The sequence below is a fragment of the Oryzias latipes genome, chromosome 13 (genome assembly GCF_053564925.1).
Source record: "Oryzias latipes strain Hd-rR chromosome 13, Olatipes_Hd-rR_3.1".
In the NCBI taxonomy this organism is placed as follows: domain Eukaryota; kingdom Metazoa; phylum Chordata; class Actinopteri; order Beloniformes; family Adrianichthyidae; genus Oryzias; species Oryzias latipes.
Genome location: NC_136249.1, coordinates 21312026 through 21324661, shown reverse-complemented (window position 1 = coordinate 21324661; position 12636 = coordinate 21312026). Strand labels below are relative to the sequence as shown.

The 12636-nt window shown below is 38.3% G+C and overlaps 1 protein-coding gene across 7 annotated transcripts in view; it reads right to left on the bottom strand.

The window, feature by feature from the left end:
- Positions 1-12636, bottom strand: part of dock10 (dedicator of cytokinesis 10) — a 64880-nt gene that overhangs the window by 9171 nt on the left and 43073 nt on the right. For 5 of the 7 annotated variants that reach the window (XR_013647146.1, XM_078929653.1, XM_078929651.1 and 2 more), the window contains exons 12-38: positions 12184-12432; positions 11979-12101; positions 11387-11469; positions 11156-11278; positions 10993-11072; positions 10721-10908; positions 10552-10617; positions 10383-10475; positions 9256-9379; positions 9027-9148; positions 8786-8869; positions 8023-8115; positions 7745-7863; positions 7468-7537; positions 6735-6848; positions 6491-6562; positions 6238-6384; positions 5880-5963; positions 5677-5773; positions 5497-5529; positions 5149-5327; positions 4428-4544; positions 3559-3676; positions 3336-3457; positions 2721-2835; positions 1898-1964; positions 1500-1547 (exon numbers count right to left, since the gene is read on the bottom strand). Coding sequence is in view for 6 of the 7 variants with exons in the window: in XM_078929653.1 (XP_078785779.1) it covers positions 1500-1547; positions 1898-1964; positions 2721-2835; positions 3336-3457; positions 3559-3676; positions 4428-4544; positions 5149-5327; positions 5497-5529; positions 5677-5773; positions 5880-5963; positions 6238-6384; positions 6491-6562; positions 6735-6848; positions 7468-7537; positions 7745-7863; positions 8023-8115; positions 8786-8869; positions 9027-9148; positions 9256-9379; positions 10383-10475; positions 10552-10617; positions 10721-10908; positions 10993-11072; positions 11156-11278; positions 11387-11469; positions 11979-12101; positions 12184-12432 (2930 nt within the window). In the remaining variant the exon portion in view is untranslated. The remainder of the gene's footprint in view (positions 1-1499; positions 1548-1897; positions 1965-2720; positions 2836-3335; positions 3458-3558; positions 3677-4427; positions 4545-5148; positions 5328-5496; positions 5530-5676; positions 5774-5879; positions 5964-6237; positions 6385-6490; positions 6563-6734; positions 6849-7467; positions 7538-7744; positions 7864-8022; positions 8116-8785; positions 8870-9026; positions 9149-9255; positions 9380-10382; positions 10476-10551; positions 10618-10720; positions 10909-10992; positions 11073-11155; positions 11279-11386; positions 11470-11978; positions 12102-12183; positions 12433-12636) is intronic. The other 2 variants (XM_078929652.1, XM_078929656.1) reach the window with 1 other exon arrangement.

The following is a 12636-nucleotide window of genomic DNA, read 5'->3' as shown; positions in this document are numbered from 1 at the left end:
AAAGCATTATAGTACATTGTTGAATGTACCATAAAACACAATACATTGTGCTAATATGTCCATTAATGAAACATTAAAGTGTCAAAAAATAACATTGTTTCTAAGTATGTTTTGTAGAAATGATTAGAAAAACATTTTTATAACATTACACTTCAATATTGTCACTATTTAGAAGTGGGTGTGGTTCTTTTTCAAAGCTATTGTCCCACAAACCAGTAATGATTTAGCAACATCAAGCTACGGCTCCCAACATTTTGGAGGAACCAAAGAAACCAAATATTACAAATTTATTTTAAAGTAAATCTGCAGAAATATAAGGGCGGAGGTTGTTGTCTGCCAAAAAAAATCACTCCCCCCAGAGCTGTCATGAATTAAAAATGCAACCATTTATGAAAACAAAATTTTAAGCACTGGATGTTAAATGGGTTTATTTAAGGGTTTTTCCAGTAGCCTCAGTGGGAAATTGCTCACTCCGAGTACCAGTCTGTCTGGTCATTTGAGGTATTGCAATGCTTTGTTACTTCCGGGTTGGCTTCACCTTCCACCTGCTAGAGCTATCACTTAGTTTTTCCATGTACACACTTTTAAGTCAAATGTACCTTTATTTATAGAGCACTCTTCCTGTTACAGAGCACCTCAAAGTGCTTTACATGAAATAAAAACACAATATTTATATACCTATATTTATAAAAGTATATTTAAATAAGTAAAAATATTATAATAAAACATAATTTACACTGCTGTGTTACATCATTGATGAAGTCATATAGACACACCCCAAAGATAAGACAGAAGTAGACAGGCGCATAACAACAAGTTGCTCAGGGTTTGGTATTACACATGAATTTTAAGTTGCCAGCCGCCTTATAAGCTTAACTACATCCAGAAACCCTGGTTAGGCTTCCAACTATCTTTGTTCAATTAATGCCTCCACACACCCAAAAAGCAGTGTGTTTACTCAGCATTTTGTTGGTGTATTTGTAAGAATCCAATTCCCAAAAAAAAAGGAAAAGGGTGATTTGATTAGCTGGGAGGAACCAGACGATGAAGGAGCCTTCTAGAACCAAAGGCAGTGCTTTGTAAGCGTGCAGATGATAACAACCCCCATCCTATGCTTGCCAGTACAATATCCAGCAGTGATTCCTTCATCACAGAAGGATCCAGGAGTTTCACCTCCCCCTTCTCTTTCCCTCTCATAGCTTCTCTCCTCTTGAAGTTCATCCAATAGTGTGCAAACGCACACAGAATACATATTAGTATCTCTGCCTCACCGTGACTGACTCATTTATGTGTGTGTTCTCACATGTCTATGTTTGCCTGCTTTTACACTAGCGTGAACCCATGTATAACCATGCTTATATGAATTATTTATCAGTAGGTGTGGGTATTTCAACCTTTGGCTGCAGCACATACAGTATGTTGGGCTAATAGGCAGTTGTCTGCAGTTTTAGAAGAAATGCACATGAGAAAAAGAAAAAATCAAAGGAGCACAGACGTACCGGGCTATGTGGCGTTTTCCAAGGAACCTGAAGTGCTGAAGACAAAGCCTGGAGAACAGACCATTAAAAAACATCTTAAGCATGATTTTGTTTCTGTGCTTTGTAAGCTTAAAGCTAAGTAAACTAGGTTCATGGAATCAAACTGCAGCAATTGAACAGTTAATTCAAAGCACTCCTTGGCAGAAAGAGAGCTCATGCTAGAATTATGGACTCTTTTTTTCTCCTTCTGGGATGTTTTTTTCTCATTTCTTCTCTTTTGGAACAGCGCCTTACTTCCTCAAATGTCTGTCCCCATCTTTATAGCTGTCTCAGATGTTTTTCTTTTCTGATCCACACTGAATTTTAAACTAAACTGACCTGTTGCAACTCTTTAAACAGAAGTTAAGAAAGGTTCTTACTCCAGAATGTTGAAGAAGTCCGAAATTTCCTGATGAATTGCCCGATGCCAGTAGGACACCAGCACATCTGGAAACATAACAAAATGATGGGATATTTTTTCACACTACTATCTATAAAGACCACAGGCCCAACATTTCAGTGTGTGTGTGTGGACAGGCCCCGCCCTTTTTGTACTACATTTGAACCTTACCGTAATGATAAACAACCAGTAAACTTGTCTGCTCTATGCTGCTTCATGGTCTTATCCCCCCCCCCCTCCCCCCCTCTCTAGCGTCCCTCTCTCTTCTTCCCTTCTTTCCTTTTCCGTCCGGTCCAACGCCAAAGATTCTCAAACATGGTTGAAATTAATAAAGTTTGGCCTCAATTACAAAAGGGGTTTATTCAGACATGCCTTTGGTTTGTCTGAAGATTAATAACCCCTCTTGTTAAAGTAAAATATGTCCAACACAAGAGGCCCTCAGCTCTCATCTGTCTGCCCAGCTGTTGGACAGGACAAGTTAAAAAAAAGAAAAAAAAAGACCACAGACCCAAAAAGGCTGAAGAGATGCAGTAAAGCAAACAAGTCAAATACAGTTTTAAAGGTTGTACCTTTGGGCCTAATTTTATTAAAACAACTTAGCCAATATGAAGATACAGTACACATTTAATGCTGTACTTTTTAAATTGCTGTTAAGAGCTTCTGCAAGTTTTGTTTCAGGTTAAACACCCACCCAACACCATAAACTGTGTTGTCAATAGGCTACAGCTCAAAAATTCAGTTGTTAATTGGTCTTTGTGAATACTCCTTTTTTTTTAAATCCCTGTTAAAACTTCATTTCTCACCTTCAGACAAGGTTTTCATGATGTGCAAAAAGCACATGAGGAGACTTCGAGTCTCTGCCTGGTCCAGCTTGTCACAACGAGAGCCGTAGCCAATCAGAGACTGGGGGCGGGCAAACTATGAAGAAACATTACGACATGCAGAAAAACACAGAAATATTTTTTTAGTGAATTTATAAATGAATTTTGGAACAACTTTAAGCTCCTGGAAGTAAAACCAAACATTTAACTGTAAGTCAAAAAATTTGGCTTTCTCCTCAAGTCAGCTTTGTGAAATCAACTCATATCCATGTGCATTCAGAGACTTTAATTCTTGCAGCAAGCAGAACAATTAAAAAAGTAGGAGTTTCTGAGCTTGTCAACACCATATTCTCTTTTGGCAACTGCAAACAAAGTATGAAATCATTTGTTCATCGTTTATATTATTAATAAGAATCAACATTATTGTCCAGTGTGGAAGTGTAAACCTATATATAAAAAATGACTTATTTAAGGCTTTAATATCAGCTAAGTTACCTTGACTGCTGTCTACTGTTTCAGAAACATATAATATTTAAAAAATGTCCATATTTTATAAAATAGAGTGCACATTTTTCATTGTTTCATTTACTGTCACACCTTTTCACAGCCATCCATTTTCTCACTGTTCCTGTCGCTGTTGCTAGGGTTGGAGTCCACACTGATCAGAGAACCTCGAGAGTCGGCCTGGTTACCCATAGCAACCGCCAAGGATGAAAAGGCTGGTGGAAGGGGGTGGGGTGTTGCCATTAGTGTCCCTATTCACACCATATTGTTGAATATAGACAACTGTAGTACAAACATATAGACAAGAAAATTCTACCTGTAATAGAATTGAGCACTTCTTTGGAAAAAGAGGCATCCACAGAGTTGCCATGGCGAATGACAGTAGTCGGCCCTCCTGCCACTCCCCCTCCCATGCTGACGTCATCTCGGGAGCCCTGGTGAGGAAAGAGACGGGAGGAATTACTTTTATCCTCAGCAGGGTTCAGTCAGCTGCTGTATAGAGTTTTTCTGATTGTGTCAGTTTGACACAAGTTTGTATCAAATAGAGAACATGCAAGTGCAGAGATTATTAATGTTTTTTTTTTAATTTCCAGCCAGCATTTTTTCTGTTTACATTTTTTTTTTTTTTTTGCAGGACATTCTAAAAACAAAATGCGATTTAGCTGAAATTATTTAAACTTGATCAGGCAGTGCAAAAGGAAATTAAGAAATGAAATAATCGTCCCAGGAATAAACCTTTTATAGAAATTTTTGCAAGATGCCATTTATCTTTGTCTACCTAATCATGTTCCTTTAAGGAAACACATTTAATGACTTTTTAAGGTTTTAACCTTTCAAATGCATGGTGGCAGAAGAGGAGACTATTTTTATAAGACAGGCCTGCCTGTGGTTGTTACTTGAATGGCTATAAAAAGAGAAAAGATTAAACATATTGAGTCCATTTATTTTTGTTCCACTATTATTTTAAACTTTGCCATGTTTTTCCATTGAGAGGGAGGACTAATGAACAAGAAGAACTGCTCTTTTCTTGCCCACTCAGCAGAATTGTTGCACTGTGTTCAATAGGGTTTACAGACAAAATTTTACATTTGCAAATGCTACACATTTGAGCTAAAATAAATTATTGAACAAATGCAACAAAGCTGGAGGCGTTTGTATAAGGTGGATTTTTTTCTTAGCTCTTACTTGGTTACTTGATGTGAAGTAAATGGGAAAGAGGTCTCTCAGGAAGAACCTGGGCATGTTGTCCAGGATCAAGCCATACAGAGGCAGGTAAAGGGATGCAATCCTTGCCTGCTTCTCCTGAAAGAGCAGAAAACCAAGGCATGCATTTTATTATGATTATCATGACAATTCATTTATCTTCAACTAAAAACAGAATATAGATATGCTCAAGAAAACCATTCACAAGTTTGCACAGAATTTTGATTTAAATAAAATCTCAAATTTTTATCCAGTGAGGGAAAATGCTAACTTCTAAAAAGTCATTATAGATGTTTTGGAAAAAAATCAGATCTATACTCTAAAAATAGCTGTAAAGCCTTAAAATTTGCTTTTCCCAGATGATTGGGGACTTAACGGATCAGTAGTCAACACTTTTTCCCCTCTATATATCCCCCACAGAAACATTTGGGTTTGATTAAGGCTATTGCGGACCAGTCTGGATTTTGATTACAGTCCTGCTATTGTGATGTGGTTGGAAGCACTTTACATGGGGCAGTTCCCTATCCCATTTAAGACCCTTCCCAGCATTCACTATGAGGTCTGCAAAGCTTGCAGCTGCTGTTAAAAATCATATTGGTGTCTAAGTGTTTGTCCAGATGAGTCACAGTGGAAGAACTTCAGCTGTGTCCTCATGACTCACTGTCATGGCTTCACATTTTCTTCCACAAAAAAAGAAGTCTACCTTGGTGGCATAACGTGCATCCAGAGAGTGCTTGGCCATCAGATTCTTTAGGGTGGCTAAGGCTAGATGTCGCAGGTCTTGTTCGTCCTGGAGCGCCAGTCCTAGCTCCCGTAGCAACAGACCAGTCAGAAAGTGCTTTCTGCAGAACTCTCCGGTCAGATTGTACTCAGGCACTGACACTGCAGTGAAAGGGGGCATAGAAACTGAATCAGTCATACAGAATTTAGATAACGCCAATATTTGCTTTCCATCACAAAGTGAATCCACTTGTAGGCAGTAATCTAGTGACCGTGGATGAATATTGTGACAAGACAAACAGCACTGCAGTGAGGGGATGAACATATTTACCATGAGTGCTTTGTGGCTCTGGGGATGCATGATCTGACATGGACAAATAAGATGAGAAAAATAATTACAGTGAGAGGGAAAAAAAAGATTGACACAGTTATTAAACAAATGGGGGTGGTTGTGTGATTGTTACCACATTTAACACTGGAGGGGGGAGCTGTGAGTTGGGGCTCAGCTTACCTGTGATGCGAGCAGAGGGCAAGGGTAGGCTGAGAGGAATGTAATGCTCATGGTTGCACACATCCCTTAGGAAGTCAAATTTCAGCTCACACAACACCTTTAAGTCACACAAAAACAGTGCATCACAGTGTGAATGTTTTCATTCGGCTGCATATTCTTTAAATATTCCTTTAAATATTTGTTTTAATGCTTCATTTGCAAACCTTGTTGTCAGCAGCAGTAATCATGTTAATGTAGTTGCTTATGAGTTTGAATGTGAAGCCTCTGTCCATCAGAGTGAAGCAGCGCTGCAAGGAGACAGACAGATGAATCAGGCAGGAAATCCGTTTCAGCATCAACTAATGCGTGCAGACAGATCATTAAACACAGATAATGGTAATAATAGCATTTTTTTAATCTGTAAACTGTTCATTGAGTTTGCATTGATCCTCCTCAAAAACAGAAGCAGGACAGTTAATGGCACATGCAGCAAATATCATAGACTTGAGGAGGTGAATATCGTGTTTTTATTGTGTCATTTAACAATATTGTTTGAATTCACTTGAAAATATTTATTTCTACCTTTACAAAAGCTGCTACAGCCATATTGGCACTGCGTGTTTCCTCCACCAGCTCTTTGTACTTCCAGAAGATATGTTCAGACACCGTCTCCACCAAGGTTTCTACACGGCTCAGGTAGGAGGAGGGAAAACGCTGTGGCCTCGGAAGCTGCAGGGAAAAAAAAGAAGATGTGCTACACCCGAGGAAATATCCGACTCAGTAACTTACAAGTATTTGTTTATTAGAGGAGTCCAAAGCAGAGTAAACCCCTTACCGTTGCCTTCTCTGAATCAGCCAAATGTTGAGCCATGGATTTAATTATGAGCTCAAAGAAGAACCAGGAGTACTGAAACCACGAATAGATGAAGTTGTTTTACTTGGTGGTTAGTTTTATGCAACATTTTTCCCAAACCTTTGACATAAATAGGAAATCTAACAAATCAATCACAAATTATAACAAAACTTTTCTGGGATACTTTGAAAATATCAACATAAATGCCAAGTTAAGACAACCAGACCTTGAGAATGTTCCTCACAGCTGCTTGCTCGTTGCTTTTCAGATCGAAGGTCATCCCTTTTGCCAACTCTTCGTGAACCGTCCGAAAGCCGTGAGCCTCTGATTTGAACACATACTTCAACACAAAGGAAACAAAAAATAAGCAGAAGAAGGAAGCGACTCTTTTATCTTATTTCTAACTATTGCAAATGTTTACTATGGTTTTAAAAGGAAATCAAAATCAACAGGATATTTTTTTTTACCCCAGAACAGACAATTTATCAAATCAAAATAAGACTATATTTTGTATAAGTCATTTTTTAAGTAGAAAGAAGTGTAATTTAAGTGTCTTAAAATAAGTTATTTTTATGATAAAACTTTTAAAATGATAAAGTGAAGTAAATATTGTACTTTTTAAAGAACAATTACTTTACACAACAACAAAAATCTAATTGCTAATTTTGCCAAATAATCACAGTTTGTCACACCAAATGTACTGTAGTTCACTGTGATATAAGTGCTTGTGTATAAACCGTACATGCCATTATATTTGCATGTCACCCCAGCAGATGCAAAAAACAATTCTGTAAAGAATGTTCAGGCTAAAGTTCATGCTCATCATAGTTGTTCAGGAGTTAAAAAGCCAACAAATGTTTTATCGTCCTTTGTGAAAACATCAGCACTTAAAACCACACTCAAGCAGACACTCTGTATCTCATAGATCACACTGCACACACAGCATGCTTTGAATGTACCTTGATGTAGGAGTGCAGATAATGATCCAGATTTTCTTCGTGGCATTTGCCAACAATGTGGACCAACACTCTGCAGACACAACACCAAAAAGCTGAATCCACTACATATTATTAAACAATACCACATTTCCGTTTATTAAAAACATGTTTTTCTTATTGCCTTTCATTGACATGACAAAAAAGCAATTATAATTTTTTTTTTTTTTTTGCTGTTAAACGTGAAAATGGTCAAATTCAGTAGCAGTGCATGAACCAAGTCTGTAGTACCACAGCCTACCTGGTGGTGACAGTGGTGACTTCATCGTTGTCGTTCAGAGTCAGAACCTTGAACAGCTGGTTAAAGAGTACTGGAAGGAACCGAACTATGACTGGGATTCTCTCCATGCTTAGAAGACCCTGGAGAATGATCAAGAGAAGGTGAAGATGATTAAGTGAAGTGCAAAAAGAGCCTTTAAAAAGGTATTGGTATGGTCTTGCATTCGTCCCATAACATTTGGTAGCCAATGCCCTGGTTTCTTTCTCAATCTCTGGGGTTTAGGGAGACCTTTTCCTGACCTTTAAGCAGTTGAGAAAATTAGAGGTAGGAGGCTGAGAGAGGTCCAGCTCTCTCTTCTGGCACTGCTGGAAGAATCGGTTCAGGTGGGGGTCCTGGCAGAAAGACAGAGGTATTCAGGAAAATCCACGGCCTGAAGTTAAACTGCTATCTCTTTAAAGTGAAATATAAGGCCAAAAAGTAAAGTTCATAACCTCATTATTTATTATGTTTTTGAATTAATCTTTCTTAATCTAACTCCAAAAACACTAAATGGATTTCACATATTTGCAAACGGCCAACACTAACCATAAAAAGTTACAGTTGATATCTTATATTTGCTTTGTGGTATCCTTAAGTTGTTTTTTGAACCCTTAATTGTCTGTAAAAGTACTTGAGAAAAAAACATGTGATCATATTTTTTACTGCAAAAATACTACCTTTAGAAAATGAACATTTAAAATAGCTCACATATTCTCAAAAAAGAACATTTGTCCCATTTCACTTTTATTCCCACACATTATGCTCCATCTGTGCACAATTTGCAAGTTTATAATCAACATCTGACTACTTGGAATGCTGCACCACTGCTGATCTAAAAGCAAAGTAAAATTTTTATTTACATAAATACTGGAAATGATACAAACAAATAAAGTTACTTTAAGCTTAAGGATAAGAATTATATTTATTTTTCTAAAAATATATGCAGCGGGAGTTTAGAGATAAAAAAAAGCATGCATGCATGCTTTGCATTTATTTCCTGAGCAATAATGTTGATTGTCTTACCTGAGTGTACACAGTTGAGACGACATTTGCGGAAACCTTAAAGATAGGTTTCCCTCCATCCACCCATTTCACATCTGCTCCACTCTGTTAAAAAAAAGTTATCAGTGTTATTAGTGTCATCCTGTAAAAAAACATAACCTAATTTTTGCTGCAAAGTTGAAAACTGTCCAACTAAAATGTGACAATTTTTAATGCAAATGTGCTATTACTACAATTATATGTTTACCCCATTTTTACCCACCTTGGTATTGCCAGACTCTTTGATGGCCAGGTATCCAGGTGGTAGGTTGCAGGAAACAGGAATGTTGAATTCTTGCGAAGACATGCGACCTTCTTTGAGAATTGGCAGCCATGAATACCCCACTAAAATACAAACAAACAAACAAACAAACATCTTATTAAGATGAAGGAAAAGCAGAAACCCGGAAAAGCATGACAGTCATCTTGGTTTGAAACCTCCCATAGCTCACCTGGGGTTTCGAGGGCTTCTTTCCTCTTTGCATTTGTCTTAGCATTGATGTCACAAGTGATGTGGTAAAAATAGAAAAGTAGATGGTGCTTTTCATGGAGTTGAGTGGGAAGCTCAATCTTCACCTGAAGCCACAAAAATGAATTAGGGAAACTGTATGTGCAATTATTTAGCATTGATTATACTCATTTGTGGGGTAATTCGGAAATAATAAACTTATTTCCACATTTTGCTCACTGTTGACTTTTATTTTATGTTTTACAAGTGTTCATTTGAACTTCCAGCACCTATCAATGGATAATAACAGAATTTCTCCCAGTCATTGTCCTACTAATGTTGCCTATGCCAGAGGGGCTGGTCACACTGAACACTTGTAAAACATAGGATAAAAGTCAACTGTGAGAACAATAATTAGGACTTGGCTGGAGTTTTGCAATGCTTTTCCTTAATACAGTTTACCAAATGTTAACTAATGAAATGGGTTCAGTAAGGGTTAATGGCCGACGAAGTGTGCGGTTATTACTTTTTAACGCACGCCGTGGAAGCCTGAACCCGACGACGGTTGCTTCCGCGAAGTGCGTTAAAAAGTAATAATCGCACACTTCGAAGGCCATTAACCCGCTTATACCATGGTCACTTACAAAAGCAATACATATTCACCCGGTTTTAGTCCTTAATCCTTTTTTTTTTTCGATTTGGATCGCTTTTCTCACAAAAAGCGGACTATATGATACGTGATGCATCACGTAACATATAGTCCTTGTCGCGCAGCACCACCGCTGCAGTCAAGTTTCGGCGATATATGCTGATCGTCCCGATGGCTTGAATAAAGCATCAGTTCAGAGAGAAAGTTCACCTCTTACCGCTTGTTTTTGTCCAAAAGGTTGTTTTAAAGAAGCCGGCGCAGTGATACAAAACATTTAAGCTAGCTGACCGAACTTCTTTTTTCACCGTGCGGTTATCAGGTTTTAATGCATACCCAGCAGCCAATCAGAATCGAGTATTCAACCGGACCATGGTATAATTCTTTTTAATAACCCTATAAATTAATATACTCCAAATAATGTACCTAAAAAACGTTTTTCTTATTTTTATGTAATATTGTCAAAATTCTTTGTGTTTCCTCACCTCATCATAGAAGTCAGGGTTCTGAGAGTGATGAAGGACAGTGGAAAAGGCAGCTGTGGTGAAGACTGGTCCTCCTGGTTTGCCATAGATGCACTAAAAAACCATTTAATAGAGAATGAGTTACATTACAAAGAAGTTATACAACAATACACACTGGACGATTATCTACCTTCAAGGGTTTGGCAACTTCTTCATCTGAGCTCCGAAATTCCACACAGACGGTTATGTTACGAGCCTGTGAATTGGTGAGCCGTTTTAGTATCAATGAATGTAAAGTGTGCTATAAAAGTACAAGATGCCATCTTGCAGCAGATTTTTCCCCTCCATGTGAAACTCACCTTTGCAAAACTCTTCTGACTGTCGTACTTGAGATGTTTAGGGTAGACATAAATTTGGTTTTTGTAAACGCGGTAGGGTTGGGTGAACTTGATGGTGTCCTGGACAAACTCCTCCACTTCTACTGAAGGCTGACGTGTGCTCAACTCTTCAAAAGGTTTTATGGGTACATATGAGGATGTCAAACAGTCTGTTGGGAAAAGTTTAAGTATGAGTAAAAATAAGTCAACATTAGGCTAACTGAACTGAAACTTTAGCTTGGTGGGAGAATTACTAGGATGCTCAAGTGGGACGTTTTCCATTGATATGTCCAGTGTCCCGGGCACTGTCTGCAGTTTGCTGGTCTTCTCAGCCCTACAGAGACAACAGTCAAAGTAAAACATTTTGAAAAAATATCTTACATTGGAGCAAACATTCTGTTGTACAGGCCATCTAACCTTTTGTACTCAGTCACTAACTTTATCAGGTCATCTGTGGAAATTTTGTTGCTCTCTTGTTTGAAAAGAGGCGAGAATCGAGACTCTCTGTCCAGAGTTCCGTGGTTGTCCTTAAACACGTATCTAAAATTAAAAGGAAGAGCTATAAGGTGTCAGTTTTAGGAAAGACAAAAAACCAAAGAGAAGTGGGTAGAATTGTTTTTGTGTGGTGGCTAAAGCCCCTTTACTAACCTGACAGACCACGCAAAAGGCATCCTGTACTTCCCCAGTTTGCTGCAAAACTGTTTGTTGGATTTTATAATCTTCTGAACAGTCTGTCAAAGATGCAAATATGAGCAGTGCTAACAAGACAGCGCAGCTGACATTCTTGAACACAAAAGGAAATGACCAGATTTAAATTCTAGCTGACCCTGGAAAAGTCACAAACTAAATGAGGGGTTGTTCAACACAGTAACCCTGGCAGCAGGTTGAATGTCTGTTGTTTCACTTAGCCATTTTAACAGAGGCCACATGGAACGCTGCCAGTTGGGAAAGCCAGAAAAAGTCTTGGAAAGGATCTTGGAAAAACATACTTTTGGAACTAAGCTGGTGCACAGTGCTGAAGATAAACCTTGGCTTCACAGGAAAATCATTTTGCATATTTCATTCTAAACTATGTTACTCAATAAAGTCTAGTTTCCTTACCAAAAACATCACAGTTGGGTATTTCATTAAGAAAACAAGTGAAACGATACTGCAGATGCTTTACCTCCCTTTTTTTAACAATATTGAATATGGAGAACACAGGTGATTACATTTTGTAATGTGTAAAACATTTTCTGACCTTGGAGGAGTCTGTATTCTTGATATAAGGTTCTGTCCCACAGGTAATATTTCCCATCAGTACCTTTTCTATTTTAGCCACCATGACAATATCGGTATTAGGGTTGGTCACAGAGAAAATGGCCTGCATAGAAACAATTGTGAAAGCATATGTTGGTCAGTTGGCGGTGTAAACGCAGTGTAATGGCCAAAGCTTATTATAGTACCTGTTTTGGATAGCAAAGCCAGTGCTCCAGCTCCAGTTCAAGGTGACAGTCACCAGGTTTCCTCTCTGCTGGAGAGCACAATCCATTCTCCTGACTTCCCACCCCTGGACCAGAACTTCCTGTTGCACTGTTACAGCCTCCAATCATCTGCCGCACTGCTTCATGGTTGAGGTCGACATGAAAATCTGCAGAAACCCTTCTCCCTTCTCGCACATCCAGCAGAGCCAGTGACACAAAGAATGGCTCAATCTGGGAAAGTGAAATGAGAAACTGTCAGTATATCACTTTTCTGCTGACTGATGTTTTCTGTGTGGTAGATGGTATCAGATGATAGGAGACATCATCAGATTGTGTGGATTCAATATGAGAACAGTCGTGGTGTTTACTTATATTGTTTCGAATATGAAGTACCAAAAAAGGGGGAGTGCCACCTAACTATTTGAAATAAAAAAA